At 38.4% G+C, this 20,870-nt stretch overlaps 2 protein-coding genes across 7 annotated transcripts in view; both read right to left on the bottom strand.

The window, feature by feature from the left end:
- The window catches only part of LOC146474425 (uncharacterized), a 25,649-nt gene extending 19,702 nt beyond the window's left edge, over nt 1-5,947 (bottom strand). For 3 of the 6 annotated variants that reach the window (XM_085117025.1, XM_085117023.1, XM_085117018.1), the window contains exons 1-2: nt 5,931-5,947; nt 5,769-5,822 (exon numbers count right to left, since the gene is read on the bottom strand). The gene's annotated coding sequence lies outside the window, so the exon portion shown is untranslated. Of the gene's footprint in view, nt 1-2,583; nt 2,638-5,670; nt 5,695-5,768; nt 5,839-5,930 lie in introns of those variants that run through there. The other 3 variants (XM_085117019.1, XM_085117021.1, XM_085117020.1) reach the window with 3 other exon arrangements.
- A 4,965-nt stretch (nt 5,948-10,912) lies between these two features.
- On the bottom strand, nt 10,913-20,848 carry LOC146474426 (RWD domain-containing protein 1-like). Its single transcript, XM_085117010.1, has 6 exons — nt 20,662-20,848; nt 16,591-16,668; nt 15,690-15,817; nt 13,876-14,140; nt 12,658-12,717; nt 10,913-11,012 (listed from the first exon to the last, which is right to left on the bottom strand). The coding sequence occupies exons 1-6, from the start codon at nt 20,732-20,734 to the stop codon at nt 10,939-10,941; spliced, it is 678 nt and encodes a 225-aa protein (XP_084973136.1). The 5' UTR covers nt 20,735-20,848; the 3' UTR covers nt 10,913-10,938.
- Between the last annotated feature and the right edge of the window lie 22 nt (nt 20,849-20,870).

Consider the following 20,870-nt stretch of genomic DNA (forward strand, 5'->3'; position numbering starts at 1 on the left):
CTCGCCGATGTAACCGAGATCTCGGCGAGATTTGAGTAATTCTCGGCGTGATTTTTAGAGGGCAAAACTTTCAGCGAGATCTCGCCGAGATTGCGTTAATCTCGCCGAGGGAGGCGAGATCTCGGCGAGGTAACCGAGATCTCGGCGAGATTTTTAGAGAGCGAAAAACTTCAACGAGATCTCGCCGAGATTGCGGTTGCGTCTAGATTCGTGGCGAGATTTTTAGGGGCACCGAGACAGGCGAGATCTCGCCGAGACAAATGCGATCTCGGCGAGAAAACGAAAATCTTGCCGAGACAACCTCGATCGCGACAAGACACCGCGATCTTCGCCAGATTCGAAACGAAGACATGTGAACTCTTCAGTGGTAAGGATTAAGTTATGAGGTTGAATGAGTTAAAACTTCACATTAACCCTCGGTGAAAATAATGTTTGCTTTCATTTTTTCATGCTATAACTGGAAATCGATGAGCTTTAATTATTAAATTGATTTAAATTGTTAGCCGAGATCGCGCTTCGGCAGATTAATATTAAGTGCACGTCTTAAGATAAAAGTGAGAAGAACGCTGCTCACACCGGACGCTCGTTAACATACTTATTTACTATCATAAAATGAATTCATTAACCTGATAATCTTATCGTTTTATTGTCTAAATCTTTAACTCACCTTTTTAGGCGATTTTTGTCCCTCAAAAGGCGTTTCAGTTATGTCGTAATGCCTGCTGCGAACGATTTTTCGGTGCAGGTAGCACAATTTTTGAAAACGCGTTCTTTCCCTTTTCATTACACTGTCTTCAGTTGTCGACATTTTTTGACTGTGCTCTTTTCCCTCACAATCTCTCTCTCAATCCTCGTAAACAGCTTGCCGTCTCCGCGGCTTGCCACTTGACAAATGGCGCGAAAGTCCCCAATAACAACGTGAATTGGGCGATGTGATTGGTTAATTCAATCACGTCACCCGGCGATGCTCGCGTAAGCTAAAAAAAGGTTTGACTTGAGGTTTGCGAGGCCACAAAAATTAATCCTGCTCTTAACCGCAGAAAATATGAAAAGTTAAGCTTCATGACAAGTTAACCATTCGTTTAGGCTGGAAATCATGATAAAAGAACCTGTGGTCAACCGGAGAATAGCACACAAGGGATATGATGAGCACTGGTCAACAAAAATGATGCTGATTAAGTTAACAAACTACGGTATCCGAACTAACTGAACTAAACTGAACTGCACACTATGAACTCAGTCACCGCACATTTTTCACGGAATACGGAATGTCCTGGATAATTAATGGAGAAGGAGGACTTAAAATTTGCTAAAGGGATGTTCAAGCTCGTTAAGCTATAAGCGTGTTAAGAATCAACTCAGTGGAAGTGACCATCAAGTTTGCGCGAGAATTGAGATTTTAATGGCTTTCTTCCACAGCCTTGTATCTCTTGATTGAGAAAGAGGTTAGTTTCTTATATTATTTATCCGTATTTCATCTTACTTAATAGCTTAAAGAAACACTGCGAGTAAAAGAGTTTGTTTAGAAATCAATAGAAGCTTTCACAAAGCGTAATTAGCTACACGAACGATTTTGTCTTTACAACTCGAAACCTCGAAGGTAAAATTTTTTAAATAAATTGTTGGTGATTCACAACTTCTATATTCGTTTTCAATTTGAAGCAGTTAGTTGGCATAATTCATTTACATCATAAGCTTACCGCTTAGTTTTGCTCTTTTGTCCAGATTTCCCAGCCGTAAGGATTCAAATGATACGGTAGAAAGCAAGTGGTTGTTTTGGCCCAGTTCAGACGCCGAACTTTTCACGAGCCGAACTTAATTCAAATTAAGGTCGGTCCAAATCACGAAAATCCCGCCTTTTGATTCAGTCGCCGAACTTAATTAGACGAACTTAATTTACTTGAAGCAAAACCAATCGAAATGTAAGCGTTTTTTTTTTTTTTTTTTTCATTTTTAATTTTTTTTATTTGAAATACGTTATAATAATTTATGCATTAGGTTCGGCTCATGAAAAGTTCGACGTCTGAACCGGGCCTACTTACAGAAGTTATATATTCACTTTTTTGTGGAAAATGCTTAGGGGCGTCTTGAGAACGTAGTTCGGTTATGAGTATCCTTCCAATGTTATTCCGCTGATTAAGAATTTCAAACCAAAAAGCTTTACTTACGCATCTGACGATCAAATTTTCAGTACACATGCTTCTCGCCAGGGATTCCTCGCCGCATTTTTTTAGCCGTCTAAATTCTCATCTCACTGAGATCTCGCCACTAATCTCTCCGCGTTTTTGGCCGCCGAGATTTGGCGTGTTTTTGGCCGGCGAGATTTTCATCTCGCCGAAGATCTCGCCACTAATCTCGGCGCGTTTTTGGCCGAGATCTCATCGAGATGAAAATCTCGGCGGCCAAAAACGCGCCGCGATCTCGGCCGAGATCTCGGCGAGATGAAAATCTCGGCGGCCAAAAACGCGCCGAGATCTCGGAAAAATTTTCACAAGGGGAGGGGTACTGAAAGAACCAATAAATAAATCCGTCTAAACTAGCAAAACACTAGACACTCGGGTAAACGTTATAAATCTACACTACCTGTGCTTATTGGTAAACAAATCAATTTTTGTCATATTTCCTCGCGAAGCGAGGTTAAGTAACGCTTCGTGTAAGAACTATAGAAAAATCGGCAACACAGCGTGAATTAACCGGTTGTCTGTTTCCAATTAACTAATTAAAATCTAGCTTTGTGATTCGCTAGAAATAAAAAAATGTTAAAAAATGACAGTAAAATATTAAAAAATTCCTTTTCAATGTTCCATATATGGAGTATAACTTATATTGTTCTATGTGTCACGAAAATTTTAAGAGAATCGCATGTGGGGAACCATGGTTACGGTCCGTCAAAGAACGTTCTGTGATCTTCCGCCATCTTTGATTGTTGCTGTGACGCGAAAAAGAAGAGTTCTCCTGAGTCATTATTTTCTTGAAATTGTCCATCTTTTCTGAAATTGATCATCTCTTAGTGTATTATGCCTTTTGCGGCTGTATGCTGCTGTCCTTTTCATTTGGAGTGGGGATTTGGCGATACACGCGGGTCGTCGATCGAATTGAAGTCGGCAAGCACGGTCCACAACAGCTTCTGCAAATCGTCTGCAAATCGTCAACAAAGCCAGTGATTTGGAATACTTAAACATCTCCAATTGCGCGTTTCTTGATCAGAGCACCATTTCTCACGGAAAAAACGCCCTCAGTCGACTGGAATATGCGAACATCTCAGGTAATTGCGAGAAGTTTACGATTTTGGCGGTAGCTTGTTTGTGCTCATATGAAAATGTACAAACTATTGTGGCACATGGATATAGATCCGCAGACGAATTGTTGTTCCTAAGGTTGATTTCCACTGTTTACAAGTCTAGTGTACCACTTGAAACGGAGTGAAACGTGGTGGATTTCCACTGTCGCGTAAATTTTACGTGCGTACAGACGTGAATTTGGCTGGCTTTACGTACGTAAATAGAATAAGAAGCGATGTATGAGCCGCGTGCGTAAACGTAAAAAGTTGAGTGCTGTTGAACTTTTTACGTTTACGCACGCGGCTCATACATCACTTCTTATTCTATTTACATACGTAAAGCCAGCGAAATTCACGTCTGTACGCACGTAAAATTTACGCGACAGTGGAAATCCACCACGTTTTACTCCGTTTCAAGTGGTACACTAGACTTGTAAACAGAAGATGGATGCAACGCACTGTCCGTGTTGTCAGCTTTTGAAGACTGTATGAGGATCTGCTTTTGTAATCGCGGTTGTTGCTACAGCTTTAACTGACTCATTCAATATTGCCTGTTTATGGATGTTGTGATTTTTTTTGGTTTCGTTGGCTGTTGAGAGTCCGTGATTGCCGCTTGCGTCGGCCTGTGCGCGTGAAACACTTATTTAGACTTAGAGAATCCCTCGGGGCTGCTGTTGGTTTCATTGACGCAAAATATGAAAATGCTCTGTTATAGTCGTAATACTTAGAGATGTTGGACGTTACGAGGACACTCGTATATGGTTGTTTGCCGAAAACTTTCTTCATATTCAGAAAGTGTTGAGGCGGTTAAATACGCCATTCTGGAAGTTATTTTGATCTCCGTTAGCCGGCGACTGATATTCAGTCGACAATGAGTAAAGAAAATAATAATAACGTCTGGAAAGCAAAAATCATTTGGAATAACTATAGAGAAGAAAATAAATAACAAAAATGCTATGAAACATTTGATTTCATATCTGGTGATTTGCTTGCGCGTGTGTATCCTAAACAAGCAAGTAAACACTGGATTGCATAACTTTACTGTAAATTATTCATAAATCTGTCACAATTTTGACGAAAGAAAGGTAAAAATACCACTCTCCGGGCCGTCATCGACCAAACACGCATTTCCCCACATACGATTTCTATTCCTTTTCGGCTATGCAAAGATTATTAGAATATAAATGCAATATGCGAAATTCAGCGAATTGCTCGGGTTCCAACATAGAAAATTTTCTTCAAATCATTTGAATTTCGCGCTAAATAGCATTTTACCGAATGAGAAAGCTCATTTGGAGATTATAACACCTTAGTTCAACACGGGAGAAAAACGGCTCTCGTTGCCGCGGCCTATTGTTCTCCACCATAGTTCTTACGCGAAGCGTTACTTAATAATTTTGTCGGCCCGAGCCGGAGCGAGCGATATGTTTATATCTTTTTGCCTAGCAACAGTGAAAAACAAAGTATGAATGACGTCAGAGTGTCTGGCGTCGTCTGGAGCAAAATTTGCATACATCGGAAAAAATATGCGTGCATGAACAAATTTCAACTGAAATGTTCATCAATATTCACTGGATACAATACTAAGTCTGAATGTTATTGGAAAAAGTCACGCTAGAAATTCACGTAAAAGAAAACTTTTCTTCAGTTTAACAAATGATAAGTAGTTTTGTACAGGCAATGGGGATGGTGATGAAATCACAGCCTTTTCACTTTACACCAAGTGATCCGCTCATTTTACAAACGGTCTTCAAAGAGAAAACCCGGGAGAAAAGTCACCGAGTTGACCAAAAAAAATGCACTTTTCCAGAAGCGTCAACATGTAGAAGAATCGGTGGCCTCGCAAAATATGAATGTAGCTCCACAAACTTTATTCGTTAAATTACACAGCAGTTTATCACTGCTAAAACGGATCTATTCTTAGATCTTACAATTTCAGAATTTACAGCGTTCCGGGCTCACTATCTTAATGGCGAAATCCAAAATATTTCTTCAACTGGGTGCAAATCTGGTTGGAGTCACCACAAAGTTAAAGAGTCGCAGTTAATCGATACGTTTCTCAAATCATGCGAGGTGTCCATATGGTTACTTTCCGCAAGACGATTGTTTACATGATGACAAAAAGATGTTAAAAAGTTTTTCACGCAAAAGGATTTATGAAACCTCTAGAGAACCTCTCGTATCCACCAATATAGCTCAGTACTCAAAAGCTTTCGAAACGAGAATGGCCGTCGAATGAACTGATGCAGTTTTCTGCACGGATGATCTGATCAACTTTGGATATCGACTGCAACGGAATGTATGTTTACATCTGTTTACTCGAGCCGGCGCTTTCAGGGAAATGAAAGTGAACTACTGGGAATAAATTGACCACTAAACATTAAATTTACCTTAAAATGATCAAATTTTCTGAAAAGATAACTACGGTAAACTTTACCGCTTGCAATATCATCAAACAAACATGCCTACATCCACACATCTTTCTCACCAGGAATAGACGAACCTTCCGCGCTACGATTATCCATCTGTTTGCAGCGTGTCCCTGTAACAAAGAATTGATATTAAACCCCAAACTTAATTAATTGCATTCATCAGCTCAATATGGACAAACAGCGGAGAAAAGAGAATTAGTTGGAATCATTAGTAATACCTGTAGTTGTTGAATGTTTCCGCCCAATCCAAATCAGTGTTGCTCGAAAAACAATTCAAGAAATTTATCAGCTCAGCCGCGTCATGACGTCAAGCCGCACCCTGAAAAAATATTAGGGCGTGCGATTAGGGGCAGGAAGATGACAAAAAGTCACGCCAAAAAAAATCTGAAGAAAAAAAACACCTCACACACACATACAAACAATTACGACACACTGTACTGATTTTCATTTACCCAATAAACAACGCTCAGTAAAGTCATCTTTACTTGCATGGCTAAGCCAGGTTGCAATAACAGTGAAGATGTTTCACCAAGCCGTGATTGCTTGCTGCAAACAGTGCGTGACAAACTGAGATGTAATGTAAATCAAGCAAATCATTGGCCCTTTGCCGAGACTGAAATGATCAGAAAAGGGTCAGTGAGTGTAATTCTTGAATCTCGTACCCAGATCTTCTCATGAGAATATTTGGTAAAATCCAAATGACTTTCAAAGTCAGGGTGTCAATGAAGAATTTTGAGGGGTCAATAGCTTTGGTTCTCTCCAAATTTTCTTAAGTTTACCGTTCAATTGTCATTATTCCAGCTGATGAGATAATTTCTTAGATCTCTTTTTTGTCCACGCCATTACTGCATCCCATTTTATTACAAACATCAGCTGACTTGTCTTTCAGTATCCCGTAGTAGCTGCTATTTTTCGGAAGGCGTTATAGAGCACAAAATTGTTTGGAAAATATTCGGATTGCTAATATTTGAAGATGGAAGTTGTTCCTCAGGTCGATTCAGAGGAGAAACTTACCCAAAGTCCAGACATTCGCTGGTCCTTGCTGCTCGTCGTTCTTGATGTTTCGTGTAGTCGACTTTTTTTCCTGTTTCCTCGGAGACGACTTCCCACTTGGTGACTTTACTTCGCTCTCATTCTCGTTTTTATTGAGCATCGTTTCAAATTTGCTTCGGAGTAGAAATGCTTGCTGGGCTGCTGGGCTTTATTCCGTCATTAGCGTGCACAAGTCGAAAACATGGTCTGTTTTCCTTGATGCTAAAGCCCAGCCAATCACCAAATGGTTATTTTCTCCTCAACGAGCACGGTGACCTATCTTTTTTATGTCGTTACTTTAACTCACCTACTATCCTCTTTATGTTTAGAAGTTTTAAGAAAAAAATCACGAGAGAAAAATGTGTTATTGCCAGAAATACGAGATTGCCCACCACTCGCGGGAATAGAAAAGTGATACTAAGAACTTTACTTGCACGCAAGTATTGGGTCGATAGTGCTTCATTCCGTGCTTTCCTGCCAAGAAATTCATCTTTAATTAGATAGATAGATAGATAGATAGATAGATAGATAGATAGATAGATAGATAGATAGTTTAATAATCAATACATGGCAGCCCGAAGGCTGAATTGCGTATTTACAATTAATTATATCGATAAAAAGTACGTATAAAACTAGGTACAATAAATAAAGATATAAAAAATATGATAAAAAGAGAAACTAAGAATCTATATATATACATTATCAATACAGGATCTAATAATAAAACTATTTCTAAAACGATCTGTCTTGCATTTGGGTACGGTAAAACGCCTGTTGCACCTTAGAGTATAACGTGACAGTCCACTAAATGGTATTAAACAGTTCAGACGGTGTTCTGGGTCCTTAATAATGGTGTCAAAAGCATTAGTGCATAGCCCCGTGATGAAATCTGCAATGGGGACAATGTTCACTAGTTCGATGGCCTTCTGGTAGGGTAGTCCTGAGCATATTATAGACATGGCCCGCTTTTCGACACGCACCAACTCGTCTTTTAGGTACTTTGGCAGGGCGTAAAAAAAGACAGGCGCTGCGTACGTAAGAACAGAGCGTATACAAGCAGTGTAAAAGGTGGACATGTCCTGCCGAGGAACTCTTGATCTCTTTAACTGCACTAAGAAATACAGACGCTTTGACGCTTTCTTTATGACGTCACTAATATGTTCGTTCCACGTAAGGTTGCTCGATATGGTCAAACCCAGTAGTTTAGCACTAGCCACCCTCTCTAGTTCTTTACCATCTACTACGATAGACGCAAACTGGGGCTCATCTTTTGCAAAAGATATCCTGAGCTCCTTACACTTGTCGCTATTGAGTTTGACTCTGTTCTGCGTAGACCACTCGGCAACCTCCTGGGCATGACTTCGGTTGCCCTTGGCAACGACTTCTGATGCGGTCGTATCGTCGACATATTTCCATACATTAGCTAAATTATCAACATCTAAATCATTTATGAGTACAAGGAATAGCCACGGGCCTAGTTTTGTTCCCTGAGGAACCCCAGAGGGCACTGAACCCCACTCGGAGTAACAGCCCTCGGATAGTTTGATCCTTTGGGAACTATTAGAAAGGAAATCTATGATCCAATTGATAATTCTTGTGGGAAGATTTAACCTACATAATTTCTCTACAAGTATTCTATGATCTATAAAGTCAAACGCTTTTTTATAATCAAGGAGAATAGTTCTAACTGTAGCGCCGTTGCCATCAGTTTCCTTGGACCAGTTGTGAGGCATGTGTATCAGTGCCTGAGTAGTTGAGGAATTGGGAACAGCTCCATATTGGCTTGGGTCGAGCACATCTAGAACTGCAGGTTGTACGTAATCGTGAACCACGCACTCTTCTGCGACCTTCGACAGACATGGAGTAAGGGAGATAGGTCTGAGCTGTTTCTTCAGGTCTTCAACCGGCTTCACCTTAGGTAGAGGAGATACGTCCGCGAATTTCCAGATCTTCGGAAGAGACTGCTCTTTTAAGGAGAGATTGATGATTCTGCTGATTGGGAAGGACAAAAGTTCAGCATACTCCTTGAGCATCCAGTTTGGTATCTTGTCTGGACCACACGCCTTAGAGGGGTTTAACGCAGCTAATAACTTAAAAATACGCATTTCCGAAACCTCCGGAAGCTCAGGCGAGTCCTCGTCAATGCGAAGTTTGGTCAGCGGTTGGGGCAAGCGATATTCTTCAAGAGGTTCAAGAAAGGCCTCGTTGATTGCGTTTGCAAGATCCTGGTCACTAAGATTTTCAATTCCTTCAATATGGATTTGACTAGAAAAGTTCCCCGGGTTTGAGTTGAAACCGCACAAACGTTTGACTTCCTTCCACCAAACCTTAGGATTCTCCTCCTTCATATGCTCAACGTTAGACTTGTAAAACGAGGCCTTGCACGATTTCCTTTCACGATTAACAGCATTCCTGTAGAACTTGTACAGCATTGATTCCGTGCCGCCATCGTGAAAGGCTTTTTGTCGTTTGAGAATGAGTGATTTAAGGTGATCGTTCATCCACGGGGCATCAGATATGCTGACGCGAACTCTCCTGATGGGCATCAGAAGGTCGAGCCCTGTGTGTAGCGCTTTATTGAATATGTCAAGCATATCCTGGCAAGAACTTGCAGAGGAGAATAGCATTGTCCAATCAATTGCACACAGGTATCTACCAAGCTCAGCTCTCCTACTTTCCCGCTTGTCACGCTTGAAAACAAATCTAGATTGTTGACGACAGATGTCTCTTACTTTGGCTTCCACAGTAATGGTATTATGGTCACACAAGCCAAAGGGTGGGAAGCCCTGAGGGGCATCGTAAAAGCGGTGCAGGTTGGTGAGGACACGGTCTAAGATTGCATCCCTTCTGGTTGGAATTTTCACTATTTGTTTGAGCCGGAAGTGCCTTTCAATTGGCTTCGTGTCAAGAGAAAAATGTGTTATTGCCAGAAATACGAGATTGCCCACCACTCGCGGGAATAGAAAAGTGATACTAAGAACTTTACTTGCACGCAAGTATTGGGTCGATAGTGCTTCACTCCGTGCTTTCCTGCCAAGAATATTGCTTTAATTATCGATTATGCTTCATACATTTTATGTTGAACGTTTTTCTAAGTTCTGCTTTATCTGGTAACTTCTGTTACCACCAAACATGGCAATAACTGGTCAAATCCTGGGTCAAATAAACTCATTTTTGAAAGCGAATATTGCAGTCAATTATGGGGTAAATTGTGTGGATCATAGCTCGTTGGCGCACATGGTGACTTCTTTTTATTATTTTTCGCGCAATAACACATAATAGTGAAATTTCACAGAAGTTTGAGAACATTTTTACGACAACTTTTATTTCGCGGGAGATTTTCGCACGGAACGTAGCAATTCTGTCACGCACATCAATGGTACGATAACAGTTTCTGCATATGGCCTGCGCATGCGCGAATCTATCATCGTGTTTCACGTATGTCAGGGTCAAGACTGGGACTTCTGCAGAGGAAATGGCCCGAAAAAAAAATAAAAATAGAGCGATAAACTCACCAGATTAATTCGAGCTTGTGCACTGGTCGAACATCACTTGAACAAACGACAACCGTCATGTGCATCACTTGGCAATTTAGCCTGAGCCCACAGTTTCTTGACCCCCCCCCCCCCCCCCCTTCCCCGCATATGGACAAATTAAGTGGTTTAGACTTGTTATTGCCAAACAAAAATTTTGAAAAAAAAAAAAAAAAAAAAAAAAAAAAAAAAAAGCACACATTCAGGACTCAAAGGTTAGCAAATATTTTTTTTTTAGTGTTTGCAGTGTAAGCTGTTAGCCCTAAATCCCAATATCGTGGAATGTAATACTCATTTTGTGATGAATGTGGAAACATTTGCGTATTAGGAAACTTTCCTCTAGTCGAAACCAAGTCTTAAATTCTGTTTTCACTAGCGACGCAAGCACAAGCGCAAGCATAAGATTGCTTATTTCACTGTGAAAACAGCCTCGACGCAAGCATGAGCAAAAACACAAGCACATGGATCAAAAATTTTCCTTTTGTTGTGCCTGCGTCGCGTTCGTTTTCACATGACAAAAAGCTCTAACTTATGCTTGTGCTTGTGTCGTTAGTGAGCCTAGAAGCGAGAGTCAGCGGACGAGAATTTGCTATGTAACATGTTTTCGAGTGGTTAAAAGAAATCGCACTCAGGAGTTTCTTTAAGTGAGAAAATAATAATTTTATTCTACATCTTCGTCATCAAGGTCTAAGTCATCCATTTCTTGAAACAGAGATTCATCGACCTTCACTTCACCTGAAAACAAAATGAAATCGCCGATTAATAAAATAAAAATACATGTACCATATTACGGACGCTCTGTTAATTTAACAGGATTGTCACTCAACAGGATTGAAAAGAAGATGCCTGACTAATCCTTTGGCAATAAATCCATGTATGAAGCCGCAAAAATCTATCCCTTCGTTAACTTTTTTTTTTTGGAACGACCTCAATACTTTCCGAAGTCAAGAGGCTAGCCAAATAAAATCCCCTCACTTTTATACGCTGATTTCCCTGCCTTTTTGAGGAAGAATTCCTGAAGGATTTCATTAACTTCCTACGAATAATAATAATAATAATAATAATAATAATAATAATAATAATAATAATAATAATAATAATAATAATAACATTAATAATAATAATAATAATAATAATAATAATAATAATAATAATGGTTTATAAACAGATCCACTGGGTGGCTCTTCCCTGTTAAATTACATTAACCACAATTACAAAATAAATCAAACTAAGTTATTTACCAATTATACAGTAGAAACAGGATTAACGGAAATTAATTACAGTAAAACTGACTGATTGCTCTGTACTCTGTTTCTTAAAAAAAATCCTTGAGAGTCTTAAAAGGTTCTCTAATCTTTACAATTTCTAATAGTTTCTGGTAGATTGTTAAATAGTTTCGACGCATTTTCTTGGAGAGTCCCATTTTCGGTCGGGACCACTAATCTAATTGAATTGCTCGAGCGCAGTTCCTTGGGGCATTCCTGACCCCGAGTTGCCTGGCTTTGAAAAAGTTATGTTTTCCCTGACTGTACTTTTTTACTGACGGCCATGGCAATCCTATTACGGAAAATGTATGGCACAAGAGTGAGAGAAAACTTGTCCAAATTGACGAGTTGTCCGTAATGTGAGTTCACCTGTTGTTTTTAAGCCGATTCAATTGTTCCATGATATAAAACGTTTACACAAAATCTAACCATTTCATTTAGAAAATTTAAATATGATTCAAGAACAGATTAGGTTACTAAAGTCAGGGATCAAAGAGTAACAAATATGTCTTCCTCCATCTTGAGTAATAATATCTACTGTATATCTTGTATAAACAGATTTTCAAATCAAGCAGTTCATTCATTTTTGTTTTGCAAAAATGTATGGCATCGGAAAGGCCAACAAACGAACTAACGAACCCAAGTAATTAGAAAAAATAAGAGAAGCACAAAGTGTATGCTTTTTATCAAAAAAGGAAAACTTTGACATTGTCAAAAAACCTAGTCGCCTTCTACTTTCACTGCAATAACATCTTCTTTCTCAATTGCAAAAAAAAGAGAGAGATTGAGAATGTTTTAGGAGCAATCCGACTAATAATCCTTCAAAAAAATGAAGAAATTTTAAGTAGATCTTCTCAGTAAAAAAGTAAGTGTGCAATTAGTATATCATTCATGGAGTTAATGGAATTGATCGGTATATTTGTGTGGTTATCCTATGGACCTTATGCATAAATGGTGGCTAATTTATAATTCTTATTGATATGTAACTATATGTTATTTAACACTCACTTTAGAGAAAAAATTCTATTGAATTTTACACATGTTAACGAGACTAGCAAGGCTAATTTTCATAAAAATAAAGAGAATAATTTTTAGGTGGCCATTTCGTGACTCACCTTCAAGGAATGCTGCATCAGAGTTTTCCATCGAATCATCTTGTTCAAAAAGTTGTCTTCCTAAAAAAAATAATAAAAATAAAATTACTCAGCCTATGTAAAGAGAACACACTTTTAGAGTCTAATATTGTACAATTTACGAGGAGTGCTATAAAATGTTGTCAGGGTCGTACCTAGGATTTTTTGTCTGGGGGGGGGGGGGGGGGCAAACTCCGCACACCACTCACAGAGGTTTCCCATATAGAGACAGGGTTTCTAATTGCCTCTAAGACCTTTTAAGAAAAAAAAAACTGATGCTTTTTGTCTTAAATGTCATGACTCAAACACTTTGTTAGAAAAAAAAAAGAGTTTTCCTGGCGGGGGCAGCTGCAATGTACGGCCCTGGTTGTCTGCAAGCAGTCTCTGTCTTCTCCTACAAGTAAGTTCTGTAGAGTGCGCATTCCATGCAAAATAGATCTAGTGAGCAGCGAGTGGCACCAGAAACGCAGGCGTGGAGGAAAGAAGGTACTTTACCCTCCCTCTCCTCAATCCCTCCTCGGTCACTTTTACTTTTTTAATAATTTTATGATCACTTTGCAAGCGTGATCTGAGGAAGAAAGTATATGTATAACTGCTTGTAGTCTATTTGAAATGTAAACATGATTGAATAATCTGGAAATTTGGGTTGGACATCAAAATGGATCACAAAATGTCCAGCAACTCTACGAGGACATTTGTGTGTAACTTCCAAGGGAATCCTCTTTTCTGTTTTAAAATAAAATATTGGAAAATTCTCCACCATTTGTCATTTCTCTCATTTCCAGTGTCCTATCCAAGGGAATATAATAGGTTGCATTATAAATGAAGGGTGACAGCATAACCGACCCAAATGACTTTTTGTTCTTTTAGCTCAGATTCACTAAGGATTTTCCATATGGCCTTGAATTTCTTCAGGAAACGTTGCTCCAATGTTTTATCCGCTACTTTGCGCTTGGTTTTGTGATGAAGACCGAAATCTTGCTGATAGGTTTTTATTTCAAGCGAAGCGCAAAGCAGTGGATAAATCATTGGAGCAATGTTTGCTGAAGGATTTCAAGGCCTCATGCAAAAAACTCCTTTGAATCTAAGCTAAAACAACAAAAAAAGATCTGAAAAGTCATTTGGGGTTGGTTATGCTCTAAGCAGTCCAAATGAAAAGCTTTTATTCAGTAAATATTTTTTACCAGTTAATTCTTCTACCTGTGAGCTTTCCTTTCAAATTTTGTTCCTTAGTTGTTTTATTTTGCATCATTTCTTGTTCAAAAGCTCTTCTCCAAGCTACAAATGTCTCTAGTGTAACTGGTGTTCCTGTAAATTTTGTCCTCTCTGCCTCTTCTGCTTCCTTCTCTTTTCTCAACTTTTCATCTTCTTTTTTATTTTTTAATGTGTTCATAAATTCATTCATTTTTTCTTGAGCGGCTGATACCAATGTGAACACCATTGCCATGCCAAGATTTTCCTGTGCCTATAATGACAGAGACACAAAGAATTCAGGTTAGAAATTACACATTTGTAATATTACAGAATACGTTCTTGGCAGACTATAGGGAGCTTTAGCAACAACGATGGCGACAGCAATGTGAACGTCAAAAAAGCAATAGGCTTAATAACCAAAACAACATCTTTACACATTCATTACACTTTTTGAAACATTTCTTTGCTGTCACTGCACGACTGTGACATGAAATTTCCAGATGGGATGTTTATGGAGAACCTTAACACGCGACAACAAATTTTGGGTGTGGTCTCAAAGAAATCAACTCTGGGAAATTTCACCTACATTTGACATTTAATTGAAAAAGAGTGACTTTTTTGTTGCTGTCACGGTCGTTGTTGGTAAAGCTCCCTAATATGAGACAAAAATTAAGAACAATTAGATATAATACCAAACGTTTCATTAACAAAGTGTTTAATTATAAAAGAATTAGAAAACTTACAAGTAAACATTATGCAAATGATCAATTTCACAAAACGTACTGGTAAAATTCTTACTTTCACTGTATAATTCCATTAACAAAAGAAACTTGGTTGCATTTTAAAAAATGTGTATTTTTTTACATTTGTATGAAGTAATTAGTGGCTTTGAATTGCATGTTGATAATTATGGACAGAGATGGAATTGCCCATTCCAGAGTACAAGAGACTGGGGATGAGTTTTTAAATTTTCATTTTATCAGAAATTGGAGTCCATCACAGAAAGATCACATTAAAATTCGTCAGTTTACGAAGTTTGAAGTCACTTCGTTAGATTGCAACCAGGTAGAAGGCTTTCAAAAATTGGAAAAAATTAGAGACATTTGTATGGAAATCGGGCGACCTTCCACCAGTCACAGCCTAGTTACCAGATAATGAAACATAACCAAACTTGGTAAGCTTACTTATTTCAATGTAATCTTTCTGGCAATGGGGTTAATTTCTTCATATAATGCAATTTGAACAATGTGTAAACCCAGTCCCCAGGTAATTGTTGGAGAAGTCAGTGTACATGAAATATTAGGCATTCCTTGCAGCACTGGTTACACAACTGAGAAATCAGAAAATTAACTCTGCAGTGAAAATTTGAGGGCTGACAGGAGACCCCTTAATTTCCTACTGGGTAATGCGCTAGTAAGGAAATGTGGTCCACATAAGGTTAACAAATAAAATTATTTGGCCTTGGTAGGATTCAAACCAGTGACACCTGGATTTGGATCAGCGATGCTCTACTGAGAGAACCTGTTGGAAACTAAGGGTGTTTAATATTTGTCAGAACTTGCCTGGGCGGCTAGATTAGTCAGTTCGTAAACGGAAATGTACCAATTTTGAACGATATGTTTTATCCTAGTTCTTCAAATTTCTTCAAAATAGCCCATACCATTTTTGGAGTCTTTATTTTTGCAGGATTTTGCAGGACCATCCCTTCAAAATGATGCATTTGATCTACAGACTGGCCGGTTTGGCCGGCTAGTTCAGGCAAATGGAAAATGCTCTAAATGTCAATGCATAAGCAACAATGAAAATAAAAATAAAATCACCTCTTGGTATAAAAACTCCTGCAGACTTTCCGCATCTGAGCTATCCATCCCATCATAAGATGGCACTTCAATTACAGGGGGATCATCAGGGTAGGTGTCTACATAGGTGAACTGCAATGTCGCACAAACTGCAACGACAACAAAAAGCTTTAAATCAGACATGTGTACAGCTGAATCTCACCAATAATGACCCTTACCACAGTAATGTATTTGATTGAAAGTCATCTTCACAGCTGTGAGGTAATTAACTAACTGAAAACACTGTAGTAATTGAAGGCTCTGTGCATAACTGACTATATACATGTAGTGCATTTCAGGTCGTGTTTTGTTGTTTTGGCTCAGATTCACTGGAGGTTTTGTATGTAGCCTTGTATTCCTTCAGGAAATATTTTCTCCACTGTTTTGCACTTTGTTTTGTGAAAAAAAAAAACAACAACAACGACAACAAAAAACCCGGAAATCTTGGTACCAGGGGTGCTCAAAGCAGCATAAGCAACTATGCATTGGGTCTGAGGTCCGAACTCGCAAAAACAAACTTAAGGCAAGCTGGTAAAAACCCTTCTTAAACTGAAAGTAATTTACATGTAAATTATGGTAACCTTGTCTTCCTATCCAGATTGTGAGGAGACTAATACTTTATTGGAGATATTTAGAATAACATTTACGGCAAATGGCAGAAATGACCATGCAACCATGATTACCTTTCATTTCTCACTCGCTGTTTTCAGTTAAACTGAGTACCGGTAACTTTGCATTAGCATGACAGGCCAGAATTGTTTTGCACTATTCTCAGCTATGTACTAATTATTTCAAGAAAACATAAATGCGAATCTCATGTTTTCCACTTGCTGTAAACGTGATCCTAAATCTCTCTATTATTTAGCTGCAACACATCTGTTACCTTTACAGTCTTCATCTTCAGGTTTCTCTGGGACACAAGCCACTAATACTTGAAAACAACAAGGGTCACTTTCAATCACTAAAGGAGGCAATTACACCAGAACATCTGAACTTACAATAAATACCTATCAATAAAATTATTTATTATCCTCAATTACGGGCACTCTCCTGACCAAAATTAATGAAATCAACTTGAATGTATGGATGATAAAATGGCTTTTTAGTATTATTCTTGAGGGAGATGGGACTCATTGACTTGGGGTCAAAACCCTAACCATATTTCAGATTAAAATATACTATTTTCATCTCCTTTTTTACACCCCTAAACTATCAACTGATCAGATTTTGACCAATCTGGGTTGGGAACTTCTCTATTTAAGAAGGTGGACACACATTTTAAGATTTGTTAATGAATGCATTCAAATAGAGTTCCCAGATACCTTTTTAATTATGTTAATGTCAGAAACCATGACATTCACCACTACAAAAATCAAAATAATAATGACCTTATTTTGGAAAAAGTTAACTTAGAATGCACCAAGCGCGCTTTTTTCTACAATGGTGCAAACATTTTTAATAATTCTTAGAATTTATAACTGTTTGAAACTTCTTTTTAATGTTACTATCCTTGAATATTGTGATCTCCTTTTATTTTTTTAATAGGACCTACATTGATAGCAGTTTTCTTCTTAAAACGGATGCAACAATCCTGTACAAATATGCTTGAATTATTATTATTATATAACTATACCAACTCTCCTGGATTATCTGGGGTATCCCAGATACATAGAGGATATTACACGGCGGTGTGGAGATATGGATTTTATTTTCGAGTGGTAAAAACTATTTTAATATTGTTTTTGACACAAGAAAACAAAATTCATAAGTACGTAAATTATGATCATCCGGGTGAGTGTAGTCCTGAGAAGGACTGTTTGTGGTGACTTTGACTGACGTTTCGATAGCCTGAGCGGAAGTCATCTTGACTCTGAAGATGACTTCCGCTCAGGTTGTCAAAACGTCAGTCAAAGTCACCACAAACAGTCCTTCTCAGGACTACACTCACCCAGATGATCATAATTTACGTACTTATGACATGACTCCTGGGTTCAAACCATTTACAAAATAAAATTCATATCTTCAAGCCACTGTGTAATTTTCTTTTTATTATATAGACAAATCTATCGCTCGCCATTTTTCACCAACTATTGGCATAAACAACCGTGAAAAAGCGGGAAATGACGTCATCAATATCCTCACTAATGAGGATATGGAAAATACGCCACTCGGGTCCTGGATGTAGTTTTGTATGAATTTTATGGGTGGTGTATTTTCCAGTAAAACACTCCAGTCTATATAATAAAAAGTAACCTCCCAGTCTCTTATACGCAGGTCTTAATTCATCTCTTGGATAAAAGTGACCTAATTGTTGTTTTTTCTAACATCAACTGTGGGTGAAATGATTCAGCTTCACCTTAATAATAACAAGACGCATATGTGCGTGAACCTGGGCTTCATTCCTGGCATATCCAGCTGTAAACGCCAGAAAGTTGACATGATAAAATCTCAGTTGTCATTTGTCGATTGTTTTACAGCATAGTACAAGCAAGTATATTGTAAGCAATGTATATTCCTGGCCTAAATTGTGCCCTCTGTCCGTTTTTTACGCCCGGTCTGTAGACTGCGTTTTACACTGACCGTTTAAGTAATAAATTTTAGAATCTAATACAGGTTCTGACAGTAAAATCCGAGCTTTCAACCTATCTGTGCATTTATCTGGCCAACAGGATTTAGCAAAGTGGGCAGGGATATCTTGTGTTGGCTTCATCCCCCCTCGCAAAAGTTTTTGGTTTTTGAAATAAGGGAATTCTGATTGAAATTGGTGTTTCGTGGGAATTTCTTTTTGTCAGTATCTTTCACCCATTAATCGATGAAATTTGTCCTCGCGTCACATCGGCGAAATTTGATCCGTCTCCAGTGCATGCGTTTGTTTACGCAAGATTACGTGGTTGTCACGTTTTGGCAATTAAAATAGAGAGAAACAGACAGAATGCTTTCCCAAAGGAAAAATTTATTGAGAAAAGTCTTTGTTTACGCCTAAGAAAGAAACGCTTATAATTCTAAATGCGAGACGAGAGACACAAAAGCGATTTGAAGGAACTATCAGTCCATTACGAAGCGAATTTATCAACCCGTGCGTGGCACGTTTTTCAAATTTTCGCTAAAACTGTTCAGAATATAAAGAATCGGTCAATTAGAATAGTATTTCAGTACAAATTCACGATCAAACCTGTAATTTGTCAGCCGTTGAATTCCCAGAAGTACTAAAAATTTTTGTAGAAAGTCCGTGGCCTGATTAAGGATTTGAGATGTCCGCGCTCCGCTAACTCGTCGCCTGGATAAAACAACAATTTGTACTCGAAGCACAGTTTCTTCGCCGTCATTTCTCGGATTTCCGCTATCGAAACTGTTGAGTATTCCTAAGTAGTTCTTCTTTCGATGTACCATTTTGAAAAGTTGTGTTTTCCTTCGGAAAACGCGAAAATCGTCGACTAAAAAATGGCCGACCCATGCAAACCCATGCAGCGACAAGATTACCTGCGCATGCGTTTTAAGGCCCAGACGGCGATTTGTGACTGAATGTGGAAAACAAAAACAAAAAAAAAAACGAAGGGCAATTTTCAACTTGGTCTCCCTGTGGGAAGCCCAAGTAATAATAATAACAATCTTTATACAGGGAGCCCACATCACGAAAGTGGTACCTTGATATGATATGTAATATGATGTACACTGGTCATGATTTGGCTATTTATGATTTAACCAACACAAGCTTATTTCGGTTTGTTCGGCTAAAGAATTTGTGGTGTTTCCCGATTTAGCACTCACATTAGTAAAGCAAATTTTGTAACTAAACGTATTTCTGTAGGAATCTCTGAAACAAAAAAGCCACCAAATAGACGACTAAAGGGTTGATGATGGGTCCTTGAGTTTCACTAGTTCAGCCATATTTGTTCAGGATCTCTTTAAAGCAAGAACATTAAGTGAATGTAGTAACTCGTTTATTAAAAAGAACACCTTGCAGTCCGAAGACTGAATTACGTGTATAATTTACAAGAAACAAAATCTGTAATTAAATTAATCACAAAGGTCTATGATAATAAAAAATGTACAATCTAATGGAATCAAATCACTCAGAATGACCTTATGTTAAGAAAATATACATACATAAAACATATTTACATTTACGTTCTTAGGCTATGGCTAACAATAAAAGACTTTTTAAGGCACTCTGTTTTGCCCACTGGCACGTTGAACTTCCTATTACTGCGCAGCTGGCTAATCTAATGCTGGAGAATCTATCAGACAATCAGGTAAGTTTTACTATAAGTCAGCTGTATCAAAATGAAAATGGAGGAAACAGAATGAAAATTGAACAGAAATGTTTGTGTAATGTTTCAGCTGCACTACAATGCATCGTTTCACTATTAAAATCAACTAACACTTCAAATTTTCTAAAAATCCATTAAATCTTGTTTTTCCTAATGCATTTTCTTGCATCTTCCACCCAATCTGCTACAACATTTACAGAAACTAAAGGAAACATGTTGATTTTGTGGGGATGTGAGGTAGAGAGGGGGGAGGGGTTTTAGCTTGATCTGGGCCATTTGGGAGAGGAGAGAAGTGGGCTGATGACTGGGGTGGGGGGGGGGGGGGCACACAAACACACGCACACACAAAAAAAAATCTCCAGATTTGACATAATTGCCAGAGGTTGGAATCTGTTATATAATCAGTTGTAGAAAAAAAATGGCTGAACATCAACACCCTTTGTGGTCAAATATATGCCTTTAACGGCTTCATCTTGTAAGATTAACAAAGACAACAAACTTGGATTTTGCAAGGGGCTTCCTCAGTTGTGTGTGCCCAGCTTAATTTTGCCAGTAATATTGAATTTGATTTTTGTGAAATTTAGAATTGGCACACAAAACCTGGGATATTGAACGACATCAAAAATTAGAAAATATATAAGACTTACGTGAGGTTATAAATCGGATATTAAACCTGTACTTACAAGAAAACTCATCGGGGTAGATGGAGGAGAGGGCTTCGAGCTCAAGCTCTTGATCTTCCTTGTGGTTTGTCATGACACAGCATGTAAAATGTAATATAAAATCTCTAATCTTCAATTTTCAAACCAATTTTAAAAATTCTATCCCATTGAAGTCTATCCGCCATGTTGGTTTTTGGCGACATGTGGGTGCCTCGCTTTGATGTTCATAA

Source organism: Pavona decussata, unplaced genomic scaffold (genome assembly GCF_977016875.1).
Source record: "Pavona decussata unplaced genomic scaffold, jaPavDecu1.1 SCAFFOLD_89, whole genome shotgun sequence".
Lineage (NCBI taxonomy): Eukaryota > Metazoa > Cnidaria > Anthozoa > Scleractinia > Agariciidae > Pavona > Pavona decussata.